This window comes from Protopterus annectens, chromosome 5.part1 (genome assembly GCF_019279795.1).
Source record: "Protopterus annectens isolate FY-2018-M chromosome 5.part1, PAN1.0, whole genome shotgun sequence".
Taxonomy (NCBI): Eukaryota; Metazoa; Chordata; order Ceratodontiformes; family Protopteridae; genus Protopterus; species Protopterus annectens.
Window position 1 is genome coordinate 76,575,791 of NC_056736.1, and position 24,876 is coordinate 76,600,666.

Here is a 24,876-nt window from a genome sequence, read left to right on the forward strand (position 1 = left end):
GGGGGAGTTATATTTGAGGATATTTCCTGAGGGAAGGTTGACGGGGAGAAACGGGTTCAAGGTGGAGCTGAATTTATCAGCCAGGAGGTTTGCTATGTCTTCTGGCTCAGTATAGGTGGCTCCACTTACAATGAGCTCTGCACACGATTGTGTGTTGCCCTTGAGGTTGCAGACATAGCTAAAAAATGCTTTGTGGTTGTCCTTGGACTAGGAGGCCAAACTTACCTCAAATATGACTTTGGTAGACTTTATCTGTCCTCTGAGTTGTTTGTTTAGTTTGAAGAGAGCGCTTTTATCCTGCTGAGTGCTGCACCTCCTAATTTTTGCCATGATTTTCTTCCTCCTGTTATACAACCTACTGATTTTGTGATTCCACCAGGGTGGCTTGTTTTTTGAGTTAGTGCTGTGCTTCTTCCTGGCAGGTACAGCTGCCTCTATGCAGCTGTTAACATGCTTATACAGGGTTTTTGTGAACAGTTCTGCATAGGCAGCAGTGTTCCCAGAGTTTATGTGGGCTTGAAATTTGCCAGGTTCTCACTTAATAGCATGAGATTTGCCTTAGAATAGTTCCTGAATATTCCAAGTTCAGCTGGGGGTCCAGTTTTTGTTTTTACTTAAAAGGAGACCATTTTGTGTTCTGACCTTACCAGGGAAGGCATTACAGTAGGGGTGGGCAGCACTCTCCCATATTAGTGAGGATCAGATCCAGTATGGTTGCACCCCTGGTTGGTGTATTGACTATCTGGTCCAGGGAATTTGTCTTTACAAAATCCAGGAATCTCTGTGTGTGTACATCTGGTGTCATATATAATTCCCAGTTAATAGTGGGGTAACTAAAGTCACCCATGAATATGGTATTGGATTGGATGGTTAGTGTTTCTAAGTTTAAATACATGATATGGGTTTCCTGGGTCATAGAGGAGACCTATACCTTGCAAGGAAGTGGTATTACATTTTGCCTATGGTTATTTGAACATGGAGCAGCTCAAGTGCATTGTCCTGTCTGACCAGCCTTAAAGTATATTTATCTTTGATGGAAATAGAGACACCTCCACCTTCTGTCCCTACCTGTGATGTAGTTGGCCTAAATGTGTGGAAGGCATTATAACATAGCACTGTTGATGTGCTGTTCGCAGTTTTAAACCATGTCTCAGTGACCGCACAGATGTCAGCATTCTCTAGGGTAAAGAGAGCTTCTAGGGAAGTGGAGTTTTTTGTTTAGGCTCCTACCATTGAGCAGTAATGCCTTTAGATTTGCTTGGTTTTGATTTGCTATGTCGGAAATACTTTCAGTTTGGCATTGCATAAAAAAGTCACTATGGAGGAAGACAATGTTTTGGCTAATATTTGAAAGCCTAGAGGGGAGAGGTGAAGACCATCCCTGACAAAGTAGCATGGTCTGCTGACCATCTCCTTCCATGCTGACAAATATTGCACCCCCTTAAAATGACACCAGAAACTAAGTCAATTATTAAAGTCAATCATCTTTAATCTTAATCCACCTGACTTTTCAAAATATTCTTGAAATTAAATTACTTTGTGGGTTAAGCCATAAAGATGTTATCCCACAGTTTTGAATGAAACCAGAGACATAATGCTTGTGCTAGAGAATAGTTGGTTGCTCCTGTAGGAAGAATGAAATGGTTTTATGACTTCCAGGTGATCTGAGCAAAGCTCTATCTGTGTGTATGACAATACAGAGGTGCTAAAACCCTAGCAGCTTCTAGTGTTGGTGAGTCTGGGAAACAGAGTCAGATGACCAGATGTGATGTTATTGTGTAATCAACTCAGAAATAATATTTAGATATTATTAGGAGTCTGCTTACAGCATTCTGCATTCTGTCTTGGATCTGACAACAAGGACCACTCACCCAAATCATCTTGCCTTGCTCTATTCAGTTAGGAACAGTAATTCCTTTAGTCCAGAAGGAATAGATAGTGAGGTTAGCTAAATACTGCTTTTCTATAACTGTGTGAAACTTTCCATCTGTGTTATTTTTAATATTCTCTGTGACTGAATCTCTGGTGTTTACTGTGAATAGATATTTAGTATTTTCTTGCTCTTTTATTATTTGTTATTAAATATATCTAAACTTTTCATTGTGGGTGGTCCTTTTTTTAGAAAAGTTATAAGCTTTGAGAGTATTTGCATATATTTCTTTGGTGATAACTCTGTCCACTCCTGAAAGCCTTCCTGTTTGGTCAACATTACCATTTGTATTAATATTAATTTCACTCAGTATAATTGGGTACCCTTGTAAGAACCTTGAAGTAGCTGGCAGGGGTTCTGGTGGCAGTGATAACTATCTTATGGTCTGGGCAGAAGGAGGCACAGCAGGTGAATCTGTGCCAGTCTTTCCCAGGTGTGTGTGTGTGTGTGTGTGTGTGTGTGTGTGTGTGTGTGTGTGTGTGTGTGTGTGTGCGCGCGTGCGTGCGTGTCTGTGTGTGTGTGTGTGTGTGTGTGTGTGTGTGTGTGTGTGTGTGTGTGTGTGTGTGTGTGTGTGTGTGTGTGTGTAGCTCAAGTCTCAAAGAGTGTGTCTATCAGCTGCTTGGAGCAGGGACACAAAGCAATGGTTTCACAGAGAGGGTGTGGGAGGACTTAGCTTAGAACCCCAGCTAAGGACTCAACTCTAAGATATGTCAGTGAGGAGTCTTACTGGGGTGCTGGACAGATATAGAGAGGAACCAGCCCCCGCACTGATCATGTCCCCTGGCTGCTCTTAAGGGAAATTGTGTTTGATGCAGAGAGGTCTGCATCTGGAAATACTGAGTGTATCCATTTGTATTCCAGTGAAACTCCCTCTCCTGTGTCAGTGGTGAGGATTGAGGCTTCTTGATTACTGGCCCAGCATGGGGATATCACAGTTACATTATTCCAAATGTTTTGTAGACCCAAGGAAAACAGGCAGCTTTAAATTCACTTTAAAACTACATGTTTGTCTGTCCTTGCTGAACAAAAATACTCAGTTACAGAATAAAGCTTGTACTTCACTGTATTCGGTGTAGGGAGAAATAAATGTGAACTGTTGTTTATTGTATTTCTACTTAGCAAGAAGGTAGACATTAACTTTGGAACATTTACATTATAATGATTTCATATCTCAAATTAATTATTCAAGCCCAGTTATTGCTGGAATATAACTATACATTGTCTCTTTCATATAGTATAGATATTTTGGTATTATCCAAGGTGATTTTTTTATAATATTTTTTTTTAGGGACTAATGATTCTAAATATTTACAAAGATAACTATTTTAATTGCAATGAAAACAATCTAGGTCTCGCATATATCAGTCAAATTATAGTTGCATAATATATGACTTGACCTGGGGACAGTTCTGATACTGAGTAACAGTATAGCAAAACAGATTACAGAAAACTCCAAAACCCTATCACACTTCATAAAGGATATTTTCTCACAGTAATATTTTATTACTTCTGCTATATATGCTATCCTCTAAATAGCTTGTGGCAATATGAATGAATGAAAACATATTTCTATCATTTCCACCAAGATGCATTATAAAAGTAAGTGGTATGATTCATTTACACTGTTTTGGGTATCATGGAAAGCAAATGTTATTTATTAGAGCAATATTTCGGTTAAAGCAGAGGTAAATAAATGAACTTTTAAGCAGCTTTTACTCATGTATTTTACCCTCAGATTTTTCAGCCTTGGGGAAACCATAGAAGATACGGCCACAGGTAACTACAGGAAAGTAAGATGTGTAAAGATGGAAACTAATGATCAGATAAATAAATCATGTGCAGGAACATATTCTACATCTTCAACATATCATACCAAAAAGACTGTAGCATCCAGTTAGAATAAGTAAAATAAGCAGATAGACCTCGGACTGCAACATGTACACAGGAGAAAGTTCAGCTCTAAATAAACATTATTAAATGCCTTGCTTAATACTTTGAATTTCTTGTTAAATATGTTACTATATTATGTAATGCACAGTTTTTCCATCCCTATTTTAATCTGTGATTTACAAAAGACTATGAAATATAGTATAATAAATCTACAGTTTTGGAAGCAAAGGAGAAACTACAATTGAAATGATAGTATTTTATTCAGAACAGAAGCAACAGAGCTTGTAATACTGAACTTGTGATATTCCCACAGTAAAACAAAAGCATTGTTTCATGAAAATTTACATTTCTAATGAAGTAATTCATACCTAAAAATATATTTTAATGGCAATGTACATACACATCATAAGCAGGACATTCTAGGAAAATATATTAAAAACATATGACCAGCATATCATTATTTGCCATATTTTGATTAGATATAGGGTACTAAATGTTTTACAATACGTGAACAGCTATGGAGCAATAAATGAAATTATAAGTCATTAACATTAAATCAGATACTTTTCAGAGGTAACAAATTTCATTTAAGAAGTACTGCACGATCAGTTTGTTTGATACAGCAAGTGCCTTACATAAACAGCTACAGTGCAGTAGAGCAGTGCCTGGTTAGCATTGCATCCTTGCAGCACTTGGTTCTGGTTCTTGGCGGGATGCATTCCATTTAGAATCTGCATGTTCTCACTGTGTCAACTGATTTTTACCAGGTACTCTGCTTTCCTCTCGTGTTGCAAAGACATGCTGTCACTGACCTGGTGATGTCTCAAATCACTCACCGTTGTGCCTGCCATGTGACAGTGAGTGGGTGCATACATTCGGTTTTGAACTGGAACCCTGAATTAGTTCTTCTGCTGTGCACTCAGATAATGCTGGGGTGGACTCTCTTTCCTGCAACCTTGAAATGTCTTAAAATAGCAATGAGTGAATGAATAAACAGTTATTGTTGATGTTTTAAAAAGAGTGCCAGCTTAGTATGTTACCATATTCTGCAATGTACTATAAGACATATCTAGGATGGTTCTGTGTACAGTGGGATAGTTGTTTTTCGAGATCCTTAACATAACTGCAATGAAAATACAAGTAAAACCTGTTAATACCTGGCAAGTCACTTTTTGTTGTTAAAAATGTCACAAATACAAGGTCAGTGTCAGCTTATTAGGTACTATTACTTGTTACTCAGATTAACACATCTGTAATTATCCATTGGGGGATTTTATACACCCGCAGCTCTCCAGTGTGCAATAAGTTGGTTGTACTTACCCAATTATCATAAAAAGATTGATGTTTGCATCATTTTATTTTATAACTGGAGAATGCCAGTTTAGGGAAAAAGTATATGTTTTTTTTTTTTTCAAAATCAGTCGTTATTGTTTACTAAACTGATTTTCAAAGGTTACAGATATATTTGTATAGACTATTTCTGACTTTTTGTTCAGAAAAGAACTGTTCTCTGTATAAATGGATCGCCAAGTTCCATTGCTAGCTAAGTAATTCTTGCTAGAATCACTTTAGCTGTCTGAAAAGGCCAGACAACATGTTTTTTGCCAAGAAATGGATATTTCCATTTTTTTGTCTTTGAATTAAGTCTAATATCTACATTGATTAAGATAATTAAATATAATTTTTATTAGCTACAATTTGTTAATTAAGCAGAAGATCAAGTTCAGCTTCTGGCCAACATGCTGATTTGATTATTATTTAATATGTTTAAATAAATGGCATAAAAGTACATTCACAATAATGCTTACCAACTAGCACACAGGTCAATACAGTAAGTTAAAATATATGAAAAAGAAATACTAGTCATGTATATCAAGTGTTCACATTTCAATGGCGAATTCTATAAAATCTGTTGCTTTAATCAATGTTGAAATGGTTCAGATCCCACAAAAATATATTGTGCAGGAAAAATGAAAAATGTCCATAGTTTCATTCTCATTTGAAACAATAAGTAACTGCGCACTTAGCATGTACTAAGTTGTACTGATAACGATAATACTCAATCGTTAAAAAATCATCTTGTCTTGGTTTTATCTGCATTCTGTTATCACTCTGTCTTGGTTTTATCTGTATTTTGTTATCACTCTGTCTTGGTTTTATCTGTATTCTGTTATCACTCTGTTTTGGTTTTATCTGCATTCTGTTATCACTCTGTCTTGGTTTTATCTGTATTCTGTTATCACTGTCTTGGTTTTATCTGCATTCTGTTATCACTCTGTCTTGGTTTTATCTGTATTCTGTTATCACTCTGTCTTGGTTTTATCTGCATTCTGTTATCACTCTGTCTTGGTTTTATCTGCATTCTGTTATCACTCTGTCTTGGTTTTATCTGTATTCTGTTATCACTCTGTCTTGGTTTTATCTGCATTCTGTTATCACTCTGTCTTGGTTTTATCTGTATTCTGTTATCACTCTGTCTTGATTTTATCTGTATTCTGTTATAACATATTTAAATGCTCCTGCAAATCACTCCTTAGTTTCAGTCTTATATGATATTTGAACCACTCTCTCAAGTTTGGATGTCAGTCCTCTTGAAGTATGACAGGGGTGTCAAAAATGAAAATAAGGCAGGTCCAGCAAGCCAGTGTACATTACCTGGTTTTCTGAAATATGGTGAATCTAGAAATGAAATATAGAACTAATGAATTACACTGGATTATGCTTTAATGAAATGACAACTTTAATGTCATAATGCAAGCTTTGCTATATGCTGGAATAGAATAAAGTCACTGGCATGTCAGAAATAAATGTTTTTGAAACATTTCCAAATTGGCATATGCCACTTGATAGAACAGTGGGATGATTAAAAGGAAGTGGTCGCTGTAACTTCACAAATATCAGTCATTTTGACAGAAATCAAACTCTGAATGGCACACAAAAAAATGCTATTGAATATAATTATAACTGTTAACTAAAAAAAAGTATAGCTTTTATTGTAGTTTTTGAAGTACATTATGTAAATGAAGTAAAAAAAAAATATGACTCACTGCAAATCATTTACCATGGATAATTATATTTGACTCTGCTGCACAACACATAGTAACTGCAGTAATTTACTCAAGAAAAATAGTATATTTTCAATTGGGGATTTAGAGTCTGTATAGTGACCACATTGTATGATATAAAATCAGACAAAGTTTCTCACACCACAAGTTTACTCTTCATGACTAGTCTGTATATAATTTGGTAACCTTCATCCCAAGCAGAGATGTACTTTTCTTTTGGATTATATTTCATGCTGGAATGAGACCCATATCTCTTTGGGAAGTAGATTAAAGGGACTTCCTCAGGAGTGAGACTGTCACTGACGTCAAATGCACACTGAATGCGTGAGCGACTGGGAAGTCTGGTATTATACACCACATAGAGTATCCCACAAGCAACAAAAGCACTTTCTGCATTTTCCCTGCGGCATGGAGTATCCCACATCTGTTCAACATCAAGAGTCTTAGGATCCATCTTAGCTAGACATAAGTTTTGTTCATTTTCCTTGGTGGCAAAAATAGCCCACAATCCCTCTTCATCAGCAGCTAGGTCAATATAATTAAACGGTGACAGACTGTAAGCAGGAATCTGTTCTTCAGCTGGAAAGACAGCACTATCAGTAACCGTGTGGTTCTTCAGGTCAAATTTAATGATGTGAAACTCAGTTCCCTCTTTTATGTAATACAAGAAACCACCATAAACAACATGACCTGTGCCCTTCCATGGATAAGGGAGGGTGATTGACACTGCTTTTCGATTATGGGAGGAAACTGAAAAATCTCTAATACTTGCAAATTCATACAGAGTGTCATTAGCAGTGCCACTGAAGATGTAGACCTTGTCAGAATTTGCAAGAGGGTCCTTAGTCCACAGACCAGTAGAGGTCTTCATCTTTTTAAGGATTTTCATTGACTTGATGTGAGAAATCATGTCTCTGCAATCTGGAAATTAATAAAAAGGAAACATAAAATCTTCATTTTAGAGTTACTATCATTATGGTCTATTTAAGTAACATTAAGCAAAATGATGTGTCTAGACAGCAATAACCAAAAGGCCGTCTTGGACAACAGAATGGATTAAGAGAATGAGTACATTCTCAGAGAAGACAATTTCAAAAATGAAAAAAATGTAACACACCTTTTGTTTCAGAAAATTCTACACAGCCCATATAATAGGCAAGAATTTTACATTTTACAAAATGACCTCAAACATTCTATATTAAGCAGCCCAACTAGTATTTCCAAAAGCAAAGACAGGACTAGAAAGAAAAGTTGACAGGAGTACCCAACATTATGTACGCTGCTGCTTTCTACATCCCACTGGAACAGCCTTTTACTATTGTAACACTTCCATAAATGTCTGTACACAGTGCAATATTAGATAGCTTTCAGAAAGATGGCACCATAGTTTCATCATGCTACCAGAAAAGTATGTCCTGATATCACTTCAGGAGCATCTTTACATCTGCTGCTAATGATGAATGCTTGTTGCCAATCATCCTGTTTACCAAATGAACAGTGTTGTTTTTGCTGACTTGACTTTCTGCTTTGTCTCCTTTATTTCCCTTATTCTCTGTCCAGTACTTACTTTTGCTTTGTTGTTCTAGTTTCTACTATTGTATTCACTTTGTGCCACACTGTCTAATCTTGCCTATATGCTAGCTGGGATATAAAATCTATAACAAAGAGCACTATCTTAGCATTAACTGTCTATAGAAAGATAACTGCACCCTTTTGTCCCTCACCATAGACCCAAATACATTACTTTCCAGTCTGAAAACCCACCCTCCCTACTGCATTCCATATCATTTCACTTAACTGCTTTCAGTCTCATCCCCAAATTTTCCAAAGTTAGCACTTCCCATCCCATGGTGGGCTCCTCCAAGGTCTTTGTCTTGCCAAATGCTTTTCTATAATATTTTCTTTATTAAATCTTTTGGTAAACATTTAAACACTACTCCAGTTTTGCTGACTAACTCACTGTGTTTCAACCTTATTGTAAAATCGTGTGTGTTTTTCAAAGTACTACTCTCCACGTCTGTAGCAATTCACCTTTAAAGACAAGTCACCCCACTAGAAGCTTCTCCCAGGTTCTCTAAAGCTAAGCTCCCTTGCTTCTATATCTGTATGAAAGTTTATGTGCCCATCTAGCTGATGCAGAAAGTGCAGTTTTTTTTCCTTTTTCATGCCCATCACATTCTTCTCCCTGTCTCCAGCCTCAGACCTCAATGTCAGGTTCATGAATGCTTCTGCCCCCTAATATACCTGCATCCGGTTTGAGCGTTCTTATAAACTGTGTAAGCTATTATTTCTTCAGTCTGAGATTTTTCATGCTCTGATAGTTGCACAGTAGTGTTTCTGTTTTCTTATGCATCTTAATGCTACATTTTGTTTCAAGCCAATAATTAGCCCAGAGTTGTTTATTTTATCTTTTACACACAAACATTTCTTTGAGAAATGACAATTGATTTCTATCCGGTCCTCCTTCCTGCCTGTTTGCTGAAAACTCTATGAGAAACCCTCCCATTTGACATGTGTAAACTCATTACCAAATTGTATCAAAGCCATCATTTGTCTCCAACTGTGAAAAGCATTTTTGTCTCTCTTCTATTTAAGAGCGGTACATCTGAGACATGTTGATTTAAATATGTTATTATGCACTCTGAAATCTGGCATTTTCTGTGACTGATTTTGTTGATGCAAGTATTGTAATCAAGCTGCCTACTCGCTGCAAATTGCAGTGAGTATCAATTTTAAGACATGATATAAAGTGTAAGTGCCCTGTGAAAAGTGAGTCCAAATGATTTTGAAGGCATTTATGTTATAATTATTGTTATTCTGATAGTTACTAGATTTTTGTTCTGAAACATTTTAATTATTAAGCAGACTCCATGATTTCATACCTCTGAATTGTTGATTTGTATTTTCAAAAAACATAAATTATTTATGTTTTTATTTTGTAACGTTAGTAATTCATGTGGTACCAGAAGAAAAAATTGATTAAGGACAAGTAATGTTAAAAGCTTAATTTAGAATAAGGGTGTCTAGAACACGACATGGAAATTAGCCTATGAGATAGTGTGCTAAGACAAAATTTGAAAGTAAAGCTTCCTAAGCAACACCTAGGGAGTATCAGGTACAAATGGATAAAGTAAAAATAAAAAAAAGCTTTATTTATTCGGTTCCGTTACTTCAGTAATACACGTGTAGAGCATTAGAAGGGCAAAGGCCTAAATATGATCCAGACATCATAGAATTAGTTAGTGGTCCTAGTGCTGAAGACAAGGCCGAGAAAGGGACAGAAATGATGAGAAAACTGCCTGCTCACCTCTCCCATGGGGAGGATTTCAGATGTAATTCTGGGGTGCATACATACCCATTCCACAGTGGGGGCAACAGACATGGAAGATGCATCTGCATGCAAAGGTGGGCAGGGCTTTCTAAAGGGTATGTCACATAAAGAAGTGGGCAACATGTCCTCAGAAATACCCATTAAATGACCACCCCTTGGGTTATTATGGACATGCATAGGGAAAACTGGTACAACTTCGGGCACAAAATCAGTAATGCCCACTGCAGGTGACAATGGTACTCCTGGTACTTGAGTTGCAACCCTTGGGGGAACACATGAGTTAATGGGGTAGAAAGGGGTGGGATGTAGTGCAAAAGATATGACCTGCGCTCAAAATTCCACTGCTTCATAGTCTCTAAAATAATCTGAACACTCTGCCTTTTCAGCACATTCCTTTTCAGCCTCTTTCTGTCCCCTTCTCTTCCATCTTGTTATCCTCATGACAGCACAGGAATCAAAATAATCTATTATTATTATTATTATTATTGTTATTATTATTATTATTATTATTATTATTATTATTATTATTATTATTATTGTTATTGTTATTATTGTTATTATTATTATTATTGTTGTTATTATTATTATTGTTATTATTATTATTATTATTGTTATTATTATTATCATTATTATTATCATTATTATTATTATTATTATTGTTATTATTATTATTATTTCTGTTCCACACCTGGCAACACAGCTCCTTTATGTCCTCCCCAAAAAGGTTCAAGTACATGCTATAATAATGTTACCTACATTTATACTGGAGAAAGTGTACCTAATCTCATCTTCAGTTTATTACAGCTTTACCTTTTTACATTTCTAAGAACGTTTTTGCTGTTTTTAGAACACTTTAATTTATCTTTGAGTCTAAAATACTTAGTTCATGCAAAGTTTGATCCTGGCCTATACTTGATGTAGATCTCTCACTGAATCAATGCATGCCCTCCACAAATAAAACTGAATAGAGTAGAAATCAAGTACGGCTAGAAGGTCTGGATCTCTTCTCATAAGAGACTCGAAGAGATGAGGGGCATAGAAATGGTGCACAAGGTCATATCACAGAGATGTGAAGGGGTCATCCTGTACTGGAAGGACAGATCAGGATGGAGGGAACTCGGGCAGCAGATTGCAGTGACTAACTACTCCCTGATTTTGAGAAAGTTCTTCCTTACAGAGATGGGAGTGGGCTCTTGGAACAGACTACTGGAATGGTTGGTTTAAAGGGAATTCACTGAAGCATTCCACAGGACATGGAGCAAGTAGAGAAAGAGTGAGGAGGGAAACTGGAATAAAGGGGGGCAGAATGTTAAATGTACTTAAAGGATAGACTAGAAAGGTTTATTACCTCCTCCTGCCATCAGACAAATGTAATGCAAGACTTAAATGAGCAGCCATGTCTGACATTGTGTAAACATCAACAGAGTACAGATAAGGCTTGTGTTTCCCTTAACTGTTTTCCAATCAGAATAATTCTAATTTCCATATATTAGTAAGGGGCAGTACACTTGGGGAATGGAATATAATACTAAATGTTACCTTTTCATCTGAGAGTAGCCTTTCAAGTTGGTATTAGGTAAGAAATAATATCTGACAAGGAGTTTATTAGAGGCATCACAGGGAAATAACAGACCACCCAGGATCCCAATATTGTAAGTTCTATAACTGTCAATAATGCTTATCTTAGAGGGGTAATTCTAGAGATCTGCATACCTCTGCACTCCATTGGTTGAGCAACACAGAGCTGCTGCATACCTATCTGGGCCTTATAACTATGATGGATTTTTAAATGAGCAGTCATGTCAGACATTATAGAAACGTCAACAGAGTATAGCTGAAGCTTGTTCTTCCATTAATAGTTTCCAGATAGAATAATTCTAATTTCCAGCCTTTTTTATACATATCTGTATAAGTTTTCTAACTATGGAGTTGTTTCCTGTATTATTATGACTGCAGTCACCTGAGCTGTGCCTGAAATTAGTTCATTACAATAAATGTACTACCATAGTAAACAGACTTAAATAAATACATGGATCCAGCCCGTTCTATCAATTTACAATCACACCTGGGAAGTAGAATTTTTATTCTTATTTATTATATAAATATTGAAAGCTACTGCCACACATCTTTATTCAACTGCATATTATTTTGTGTTGTTACTGGGAACATAGTAATGCTCTGAGAAAGCAGATACTCAGCTGGGATTCCAGGCGAACTGTTGCCCTAAAACAATTGAAGCTGCATTAACTGGCTTTATGTTAACTGTTTAACTTGTAGAGACGTGTGCCTCTGTATTTTATTTCAGAAATGGTGTGCAGTGCACTCAACAGACACAAGTCCTTGACATTAAACTGTTTCATTCCCCAAGTTATAATCATCATCAGTCCATGGCTTAATGTTACAGTTGATGTTTAAGTACTGGACATACTATTAGCACTCTTGCCATACTTAAATCCCCCTTTGTTGTGTGACTTTTTGGTTCATTGGGACTTCATAATACCAGCCCAACCCCCAGTGCCCCATGTCCATGCCTACATGGTAGACGTCTTGTGGTATCTCTTGGATCAGTCATGAATCTTAAGGCCATCCTGGGGACTTGGTCATCTCTGTTTCCATCCAGAGACATTCTTTATTAGCCATGCCCACTTCCCTATTCATCACCCATGTACATCACTTTTACATTCAAGGGTGACTGTCCTCTTTTAACATAACCTCCCCAAGGGAGTGTCTGAGATGAACATCCATCCCTCCCTACCAGTCCATCAGTCATGCAAGCTGCTAATTGAACCCAGGTTGACTGGGCCATAGTCAGGGCTTTATCTCTCTACACCACCTGAGCAGCTGTGAGACCTTTTTCCTTAAGATCCCCTTGCTCCTATAGTTTGTGGCACTTCATGCACTGTAAGAAACAGATGCATCTAGCCAATGTAAAAGACAACTCAATTTGTATCCCTTCTGATGCCAGCCTCATGCCAGCAGTGTAGGAACTGCCTAAAGTTCACAGAAAATTAACTATTATTAGAAATGGCTGATACAATTTGATAGAGATGCAAGTATCTTAATATTCTGGTAGCTAGCAATTCCACTGTCAAGCACACAAACGTCATCCCTACAAAGATGGACAAGGACAGGATGACATTTAGTTGTTTCAACATCACTAGGATTCATGAAGTTATGACAGCTCGTTTGTCCCTCACACTGGGTAAATGTGAATACAGCCTACCTTAACCCCATGGTGGTATGAATGACTTGTGAAATGCAGCCATGAGGGGCATGCATAGAGAGATGTTACATCTCATGAATCAAGCATCAAATGCAGGTAAGAATCTGGTCCTGAGTGGAATCCTGCCTCACCAAGAATTATGCCTGAATAAAAATAAAAGGTAAGAATTTAACAATTGACTTAAAATTGATGTTATTGGGGTGTCCAGTATGTGTTGACCCGGTATAAGATGGAAGACTGCCCAACTTGCTTTGCAAGACATGGCCTGCACCTTTTGTGCCATGAATTCCACTTACTGAATGAAGACTTTACCTAAAAAGGCACTATGACAGTAGCAAAGTCCAGCTAATGGACATCCCATACCAACAGAGGTTATAAGAGTACAACAAATTGCAAATCTGACTATATCTCAATGGCAGAAGTGTTAGTATTAATTTTCCTGATTTTGAATCTCTCCTACAATTTGGATGCATCTGTGTGGTGACTGACACTTAGTTTCATTGTAAGGATATTACTCTGTCCTTACCATGATTCAGCATATTGCATGCATTCAGGTCTGTGGGACACATGAGGGGGATTCCAATATGTTTTTAAGAAGCATATCATCTCTAGACAGATTCCTCAAGACTCAAACTGAACTTACTGAACTCAAACCATAAATCTAACAAATTTTGAATTTAGTGCCTTCTATAGGACACTTTTCATGCCCCAGACCACCATAGAAATGTCCTTATTGTACTCAGAGAACTACCCATAATGGGTTATTTCAATTATACATCAATGAACCGGTGCACAGATAATTCATAAGGTGAATATGTCCAAAGATTCCTGGTCTTATTAAATGATAATTTTCTAGAAGAAATGATAAACTAGTCTACTTGGGGTAGGAATATTCTAGACATCTTATGAGCATAGCACCTCCATATGCACCACCTCTGTCTTAATCTCTGGTTAACTCCAATCACAGACTGCTGAAGTTCTCCTTTAAAGGTTTAAACATTTGCACAGTGAGCAATTCTGAATTTTAAAACATCAAACAAACTTTCTCAGACTCAAAGAAATCTCAAAATTTACTAACAATTTCACCAGTCTCCACGCAGCTTCAGCTGCCACTTACACAATACAGTTCTACTCCCACCTACACAAGTGTACAGCTCTAGCAGCCCCCACTAAAACAAAATATAATGGAGAATTTATTAGTAATAAGTAGACCTCCTTGGTGGTCTAACAGCATAAATGAGCTTTTTGATAAAAGAAATAAACTTCTAAAATCCAAGAACAAATCTAAACCTAATCGCATTAAATACTCTATCAATATGGTCAGCAAATAACTGAAAACTATTATCAAAAAGGTAAAAGCAAAGTACAAATTGAAACTAGCTTGTTACAATTATAAATCTTGATTTAACTACAGCAGAAGATTAAGAAATAACACCAAGCAATGTTCTGAACTAATCCAAAACAGCATCTGTCACTTGGAACCAAAACACCTAGCTAATGTGCTTACAGATACATTCAGTGCTAAATTAACCACTGAAACCATCACTGAAATTCTACAAATTCTCTGAGTAACTTACACCTTCCAACAATCTTAAGGAACATATCCTAATTACTCCTAACTTCCATGTGTCCAGACAACTTACCTGGATTCATATTAAACAGAGACAGGCATGCTCTCACAGAGTCTTTTGTACCTGTTTAAGCTTAATCACTGGGTATTTCACTGATACATTGAAAATACCTGTTGTAATTCCTCCTCGTAAGAGGACCATACCAGAGACCCATCAAACTATAACCCCCCTCAGTCTAATTAGCCTACTTTGCAAAGCCATGGAACACACCACATCTGATTTCATAAACTACAACATCAAGAATCTCATACAGCTACACCCTCAACAGACTGGATTTGTCAAGGGTAGAGCATGTCTACTTAACTTGAAAAAATCACAGAGGGGATGGTCAGCAGCCATTCAGTCTATACAACATAAATCTGGCCAAGACATTTGATACTATCTCCTTGCTGATTTTAGTAGTAAGTTCAAAGTCTTAAACGTGGACCCTTACATGGAAATTGGCTGAAAGACCTCACATACTTAGGACTAGACGTGCCATTTGACAAAGCAAGTACTTAATTGATGTATGTCACAGCTCAGTACTGGGGCACCTCCCTTTTGGCATATACTTCCCCTGACCTCCAAACTATAATTGCAGATCTTTGAACAACCAAGTTTGCTGATAACTGTAACCTGGGTGTTATTGTTTGAGCACCCCTTAATACAGAACTGATACAGCAAATACTAGAAATACAAACCAATGGTGTATACAACATGGTTTAAACATAAATGCAGAAAAGTGCACCACTGTCACACTTGGTAAACAACCATCATCTATAACTTACAGCACAATAAAATACCAAACTCCAGACTGACATGGTAGTCAGGGATACTGAAGAGGTAGTCAGGGATCATGGCACCATCATTCTTCCAATTACCACATACAAATTTTCTGACTACTTATGCTATCTAGCAACCTATATATGTAAAGACATTTCAGCTGGGGTAGGAGAAGTTATCATCCTTCTGCACTCAGATGTAATTTAGACCATTTATAGAGTATAGTGCCCAGTTTGGCACGTAACTATCCAGACAAATCATGTAGCTACAAAGGCTCCAGAGGTTCAAACTACTACTTTTTTTGGCCTAAAATCTGTTAGCTAACAAGACAAGATTGAAGCCCTATCCCTGTACTCTGTCTCTTATAGACTTCTACATGGAGTTCTGTGTCTTCCATTCTGTGCAATTAAGGACCCAACCCTCCTTGATATCTTGCCGCTCCACAAACACTTGATCTAAGGAATTACATTTTCATCAGTATTTAAATAAAACATGTGGGATGGAGAAGTATATTAACCAATTGTAACCACATCTCTGGAACAAACTGCCTTTATATATAAAATGAAGTAACACCCTAGCATCCTTCAAGATGAACCTTAATATAGGTATGTACACATCTAGTCCTAGCTTGACTAGTTTTGCTTTTCTAGAGCATAAAAGTATATAATGAGTGTGCATTGGTGAGTTATTAATTGTAATTCCTATGATTGTATTAAATGCACAAAATTTTTATATTTGCAGTATCAGAGAGGGATAGAGATGGTTTACAGAGTAGATGAAAATTATAGTAATACTATCCTTCATGGTCAGAATGAGAACAGAGTCAAGGTTAAAGGGATTACAGGGGTTAAAGTTGTTAGTTGTGTTGTGAAAAAAGTAAAATTGTTGAGGAAAATAGAGGATACTAAGATGGGACGTGCCTCAGGAAAATGTATATGAAATGGGGAGCTGCCCTGACTTTCTACAAAATAGAGTTTGGGTGAAATGACCTGAGGAGATTGCCTTGATTCTACTAGCCTTATCAGCAGTTACTGTGTGCAGTTGGAAATCCATACTCAGTGGGAAGAAGAACCATGGTATATTCATTTATACTATGGGAATGAAGTTGGGGAAAGGAGTAAATAGAACTAATAATGGATTAGTGTTTCATAAAATGCATTTCAAATAGGATGTTAGTTAGCAAGGATTCAAAACTGCTATCTAGTCAGAACTTAGCATTTTGACCATAAGTGTAAATAAGATATGTCATTAGGAGGTGCATTATTAATCTGTTTGTGTTCTTTTTAAGAAATGTTTAACAAAAATTATATAGACAAACATTACTGTTATAGTGTTTCATTCTACCCATTTTAAATCCGTTTTATTACCTATACATGCCATTGCCTTCACTTGTCTTGACATCCAGTAGCCAAGTCAGACACAGCGAGACATTATTTTATTCTGTCACATTCCATGTGAGAGTTCTTTCTAAGTCAGGAGGTTAGCCCTTGCACAATCAGGTAATGCAATAATAAGCTGTACTAATTATGCTCCAAAACTGAGAAAAACTAACCTTGTTATGACAAGTTTCATATGTATGAGGCTGTTAAGCAGGAGCTTTATTTGACTATTGCACCACATAAACAGCAGCTAGAAGCAAAGTACATTATTAATTAACCAGTAACTTTAAAAGATATTACAGCATAGCTGTCAACTGTCTTTTATTTTCTCTCTCTCTCTCTCATAATGTAGGAAAAGAATGGGTCAAGGTTATTAAATTCACAGAATACATTACAGATGCAGGCTTCTGGTTCTTCAAAGAATGCACATTAATACAGAGCATCTAAGTGGTTACTGTTAGTATTTAAAAAGTGTTCCTGAATTTTGAACTCTGCCCCTTATTACTTTTGGCATAGTTTATGATTCTAGACATACATAGTAAAGAACCACTAATTTAAACCTTTTATCAACTACCTTCCGGCAAAATGGCTTCAGGAATAACAAATAATCAAGGCAAAAAGTCAATGTTGTTAGCACAAGAGATTTGTTTAGTCTTCCTTGCTTCCCAAGTAAGCCTATTAAATCAGGATCTGGACACAAGAGATCTTAGTTTTTTTTTCAGACAGCTGCATTTTCCTATCAAGATTAGTATTTTTATCATAAGGCTTCATCAGACCTTGGTTACAGTTAAGCATTTCTCTTGTTTATACAAACAAAGAAAGAAATCATAGCCTGGGGGGCAGGGATGGAAGTTCCCAATAGACTTACTAGGCAAATTAAAGCCACATCTAATGGATTGTTTAAATTGTGGTGCTGCAGCCAAACAGGAGTTACTGGCACCATCATTTGCATGTCATTTAATGACAAGATCCAGTGAACAAAGTACTTACGAACTCTGCAGGTTTTAGTGCCAATATTGTAGGACTATTAGTAGAGTTTATGAGTGTGATCCTTAACAACAATTTTATCTTTTTTAATGGCGAACTTTATAGGCAACAAAGAGGAGTGGCCATGGGGACTCCATGTGCATCTGCATACGCAAACATTGTTTTACATCATTGGGAATCGAAATACATTTTTGCATCTAGTTGGGCCACACACATTACACATTACCAGCGATACCTTGACGATATTTGTATTCTTTGGAAAGGAGACTTAAATGAATTTGAGGATTTCATACAGTACATCAGTTCTACCACAGACTTTTTGAGATTTACATACACAATACATCCAGACCATTTCCATTACTTAGATGTTAACTTGGTAAAGAATATTGAAAGAAACAGCTTTCAATCAAACATCTTTAGGAAAGACTCCTATTCAAACATGTTCCTTCATTTTGATAGTGGCCATCCACTATTTCAAAAAAAGGGAATTATCAAAGGTCAGCTCATCAGGGCCTCCAGAATGTGTAGCGAGGATGATTTATTCAAAGAGGAGACACAGTTCCTTAGGGCATTATTTCTCGAAAAGGGTTATCCCACACACTTATTTGACACTCTTGCTGCTGAAGTGTTATCTAAAAGGACAGAGCAGTATGGCCCACTGTTAGGGGAAATTGACAAACAGTACATAAGGGTTAAATGGAATAATCCAGTAAAGAAGGAAAATGTTTTCATTCATACTTCCAACAATGATAGTTTGGAAGTTGAAAGCATTATTTGTAAATATTGGCCAATTTTATCTATGAATGAGGACATTAATAAAACCATTCCGAGTGAACCACAATTTGTGAGAAGAAGGAACATGAATTTAAAAGACTTGTTAGAAAGGAGTACAGCATGTAATGTCTATGATAATAAATCTAAAGTGGGTACATTTAAATGTAAGTCATGTAAACAGTGTCCCTATATGGTCAACAACAAGGGCCTATATTTGAAATCTAGAAAGACGAATATTGTTTCCCCAGGGCATTTCAATTGTAATACGAAGGGAGTGGTATATCTTGGGTTCTGCCAACAATGTTTTGGATTTTATGTTGGCAAAACTGAAAGATCTTTAAGAAAAAGAGTTTATGAACACCTATATGAAGTTGACAAGAAGAAAGAATCAAATGCGTTTTATAAACATTCATTAGCCCGTAAGGAAATGAGTTTAAAATTTCTGGTCTTGGAACAAGTGGGACTTAACCCAAGGGGAGGTGATTGGGAAACGACCGTGGATTACAGAGAGCTATTATGGCAAATAAAATTAAATGCCTCTAAACCACCAGGGCTTAACGATACCATTAGCCTAAGCAGTGTACTCAAATTTAGAAGAGCCAAGTTATAACATCATTGGCTCTTATGAAGATGTTAAGAACTCTGCCCCTGATATGTGTTTTAAGTATGCATCTTGTTTTAAGTTGTGTTTAAGAATTATATCAGCGATAAAAATGTATATATATTTTTTATACATACACCATGTTTTGGTCTGTTCAGGTTTTAGCAGCAGCTAACCCCAGTTATTTGCACCTTTTTTACGAGAATACATTTTGGTTTGAAGGCTGTTTTTAACAGTGTTTTATGTATATACAGGGGTTTTAGAAGTATGACATTTATAAGTATAATTATTAATCACATTAGGATTGGTGCAGTTAGAATATATTAAGCATTAAAGTAAGATGTATTTCTTGAGTTTTTAAATAACATTGTTTTTAAACAATACACCTTTAATTTCATAAATTACTTAATTGAACAATTGAATAAATGTTGTAATTAAGGTTCCACAATAGCAGTATATAAGGTAGAGTGAAATGAATATTTTTTATCTTGATAAAGCCTGGAAGAACCTGGGCGAAAGCGCTTGATTTGACTTACAATTTGATATTGCTGGACTGATCGTATTGGAATTAAAGTTGTGTTCTGAGTACCTGTGGACTTTTTGCCGTGGTATTTGTTTTTTACCTGGTTGGTATTTTTTCTGTTGGACTTTGTCCAAAGTTATTAAATTCACAGAATAAATTACAGATGCAGGCTTCTGGTTCTTCAAAGAATGCACATTAATACAGAGCATCTAAGTGGTTACTGTTAGTATTTAAAAAGTGTTCCTGAATTTTGAACTCTGCCCCTTATTACTTTTGGCATAGTTTATGATTCTAGACATACATAGTAAAGAACCACTAATTTAAACCTTTTATCAACTACCTTCCGGCAAAATGGCTGCAGGAATAACAAATAATCAAGGCAAAAAGTCAATGTTGTTAGCACAAGAGATTTGTTTAGTCTTCCCTGCTTCCTAAGTAAGCCTATTAAATCAGGATCTGGACACAAGAGATCTTAGTTTTTTTTCAGACAGCTGCATTTTCCTATCAAGATTAGTATTTTTATCATAAGGCTTCATCAGACCTTGGTTACAGTTAAGTATTTCTCTTGTTTATACAAACAAAGAAAGAAATCATAGCCTGGGGGCCAGGGATGAAAGTTCCCAATAGACTTACTAGGCAAATTAAAGCCACATCTAATGGATTGGTTAAATTGTGGTGCTGCAGCCAAACAGGAGTTACTGGCACCATCATTTACATGTCATTTAATGACAAGATCCAGTGACACTGTCTGAAATACTTTTATTCATTTAGTTATCTTTTGTTGACTGAATTTGTTCCACAAGACTACTGGCTTCTTTGCAGGGGACACTAGATGTGATATTAATACTACTAGAGGAAATTTGTCCAGGGCACCTGGGCACTTTCCATGCTCTTTTTGTTAGGTGCTGTGGGATCTTCTACAGCCACCTGAGTTACCACCAACTCAAGAAGATGGGACCTCCATCCAAATTTTAACACACTCAGGAGTGCAGCAATACAACTGTCTAGTGTGTGGAAAGAGCCTGCAGCCTTTTGTACCAACAGTGAGTGTGCTACCTGTTGTGTCACTGAGACTGTTCTGCTTCCACAAAGTAACTGTTGTGTTCCCCTAGTATCATCCCAACTCCATTTCATAATTATTAAGCTGTTAGCCTCTCTACCACACCAAGTATATGTTAGGGTAACTCATGTAGAGTTTATAATAATTTCAGCAATTCCTTAATAATGGTGTTTAATGACTACTGTCAGATAAGACCGTGGACTTAATGATTGTGTTTCAATAAACTTAGGGCAGCCAGACTTTAAAGATAGGGTACAATTTGTTTTGCAATGTTCCTTTTACATTTATATTTATTTTTATTTTCATATTCATTTACCTTCAAAGAGTATGTTGTTTTTATATTATATTTGTTTTACACAGTTTAATAGAACTGATTAAGAAAAGTTTTTTGGATGGTCACAGTCAAATACGGACATATCATTGTAAGGCATACATGTATTTTTCTTATGCATATATTGTCCAAATTCAAGATTTACTTATTTACTGATTTTAATTTATTTATTTATTTATTTAATGTATCTGTCATATCCAGTCTTGAATTGTTCACTTTATTTTATTGTAAGCAGGTACTATTGCTTTAAATAATGGAAACTGGCTGGAAAGATTTTCAATCATTTAATGGTTTGCTTAATTTATTAATTAATTTGTCTAGAATCATGTGATTTTCAAATGTTTTGTATATAAAAGAGTAGTGTTTTTTAAGATTTGTGATTCTGACGAAGTCCTTTACACTTTTAGGACAAAAGCACTTAATCTGTTTTAAATTCATTTGAATAAATAAACTGTTGTTTTTTCTTAAAATTTGGTAGCTGTTGTGTTCCTGTATGACTATTCCATGTTTGCAGGGCTAGTTTTGAACTATGAAGGTTAAATGTAAAACTCTTTTCATAACCCATTTCTATTGGCTTATGTCAGCTTGTGCAAGTGAAAGCTACAGTTTCTAGTTTGTGGGAGGATAGATTTGGGTTTACAACAACACTGTAAACTTCATTTTGGTTCTCAGTTAACCATTCTGCATGAAATTTCAGGTATTATGTTCTCTTAAAAGTAAATAAAGCATATACTCATCTGCATAGATTAATGGTAAGAGAAGGTGGGTTGTACCACCTACACACCATATAATCATACCTTTTTTCAGTTTGAGAAAGACAAACATACATCATGGTGCCACCTGGGTGGCTCCAGGGAGGGTCCAGTTTTATAACTTTACACACCTTCACTCCACTGTGAAGCTTCATCAAATTGAAGATCAAGTGTGGCTTTAGGGTCAGGCAAAAATAAAAAGTGTAACATTCTGGAAAAAACAAAACACTGGAAATTAAAAACATGACCCTATACAGATACAGGAAATTCATAGTTAGATTGGTAGTAGATGAAAAAAGATGAAGCTAGTTCTGGACTTCCAAGATGGCTGCACACTGAGTATCAGCTTCATTTTAGCTTTCTCAGTGTGAAACCAGAAGCTCAGAAAAGACAGCCAGTGAACTTGTCTTTTGAGGTAAATTTCAGTAACTGATAAGTAAGTGCACTGCCTGGATACCAGCAAAAAAAAAAAAAAAAGAAACTCAATCACAAAAGGTTAGGAGTAAACATTGACTGGGAAGAATTCTGCAGCTGTTATGCAAAAAGTTCAAGCTCCGGCTTTGGTGCAAGACATGACTTCCAGTAATTTACAGGAAAAAATAAGTCAAATGTACCAGAGCTGATTAAAAATAAATGAAACCTTGAATGAGTATATCAACACAAATAACAAAAGGCTGGAAAATGAAAAAACGCTTTAAACACATATTCAGATGAGGTGATAAAACTGCAAAATCAGAGGTCGAATTGAAGAAAAGGCTGGCTGAGCATGTCACTGCTCAAGAAGAGATGTTTCAAAAATAATAAGGTTAGAGGACAGAGCATGCAGGGGGAAAACCTGAGATTTTCTGCTGTGCCAGAGAAGATGGTGGGAACAGCCTGTATTAATTTTATTAAAACACAACTAGGAAGTTGGACTTGTATTCAACAGCAGGAGTTGTTAATTGAAAGAGTACATCATATGTATGCTCCAAACCTGGCCATGAGAAAAGCAACCAAGACCTTTAATAGTAAATATGCAATCCTACTAGGAGAAAGAGTTGATTCTGACAAAACAGTGGCAGAAGGTCAAAGTACTAAAAGTGGGAGACAGAAGAGGTTTTGTGGAAAATGGTTACTCACTGCACCCCAGGCAGAAGATGAGTAAATTTATTCCAGTAATCAGGGAATGTCAAGAAGCAGACATGAGATTCAATCTGTGATATCCAGCTATTTTCAGAATATTCTTTCATGGAGGGTCAAAATCATTTTTTGATGTAGAACATGCTAAAGAGGGAATATATAAGTTTGTCCAACAAAAAGTGAGCTATCAAAAAGGAGGATATTCTGCTTCTTGTTCTTCTGGTAATAAAGCCCATAGAGACACTGTGCCAGTGAAACTTGTTACAATGTTTTAAAGGAAAACACTTGAAAGACATAAAGAAGCACAAGAGTTGACTAGAAGAACCAGAAGTAGTTTGGAAATGAAGCAGAGACTGGATTTGGGAGATGGAGATCAACGGGAAGAAAACCAGCAACTCTGAAGCTGACAAATCAATGTTGGATTACAAAGCAATAATTATATTTGTGAAACATGACAGAACAAGAAAACTTGGAAATATTGAACGTCTATGACTTTGTTAAACTTGTAAGGGACTCTAAAGTGTATGGCTTACTTCATGGCATTAATGTTTGGAAGAGCATTTAGGAGAGGGGAAGAGAAAGAAAAAAGTTAACTGTAAGTAAAACAAAATGTTGTCCTTAACAGTAGTATTTTTATAATGCATGGTCTAACCTGCATGCTATAAAGTAAAGCTTTCTCAGTTATTTTCAAGTGTAATAGGCATACTAATCTAAACAGATGCCTCTTGGTTCCCTTCTTTCTTTCTTTCTTTCTTCTTGTTCAGTTTTAAGAAATGCAGGAACTGCAATGGAAAAAGAGAAGAAAAGTCTGGACAAAAGAGCATGAGACAAGAAAAACTGATATGCTTTTTCTTACTATCACATAGGGGAATGACAAGATTAAGGCCCTTGACTTGCTCTAGTAACAAGTTTTAAGGGGAAGCAAATAAATAAAAGAGAACACTAAATATAATAAAAAATGTTTCTCTAGCAAATAAATGAGTGCTTGTAGTAGAGGCAAATGTGTTTCAGGTTCTCATGTATCTATGGAAACAATATGATAAGGGGCAATAAAACTTTCTTTCAATAGGTAGAAGATAATGTTTTATGAAAGCATTCAAGCATTTTTTTCTAATCTGGGAGAGGAATAAAAATAAGACAAAAAACAGAAACCACTTAGCCGAAGTAGAAGCACAGGTTGTACCATACACATGCATCTTAGCATGGACAACTTTCCTTACAGGTTAATCCAAGTTTGTGAGTGTGGCTGTCAGTCTGGAAGAATTGTTTCTTTTCAGAGGGATAAACATCAATATTTGAAGATGTACATAGTTGTGTGTGTTAGTATTAAGTTATTCGTTTTTAGGGGTGTTCTAGTGTTTTGTTTTGTTTTTTTTTTTTGTTGTTGTTGTTTGAGGGCTTTCAGTAAAACAAAAGGTTTTGTAAGATGTGACAGAGGTTCCAATGGATATGACAATAAACACCTGTATAAAAGATCAACCTACCAAACATTAGTGTATGCATATAGCACAAAAGCTG

At 36.2% G+C, this 24,876-nt stretch overlaps 1 protein-coding gene across 1 annotated transcript in view; it reads right to left on the reverse strand.

The window, feature by feature from the left end:
• Positions 1-4,061: 4,061 nt before the first annotated feature.
• OLFML3 (olfactomedin like 3) overlaps positions 4,062-24,876 on the reverse strand; it is a 77,481-nt gene continuing 56,666 nt past the window's right edge. The window contains exon 3 of the mRNA XM_044072899.1: positions 4,062-7,806. Within this exon, the coding sequence (XP_043928834.1) occupies positions 7,022-7,806 (785 nt within the window). The 3' untranslated portion in view covers positions 4,062-7,021. The remainder of the gene's footprint in view (positions 7,807-24,876) is intronic.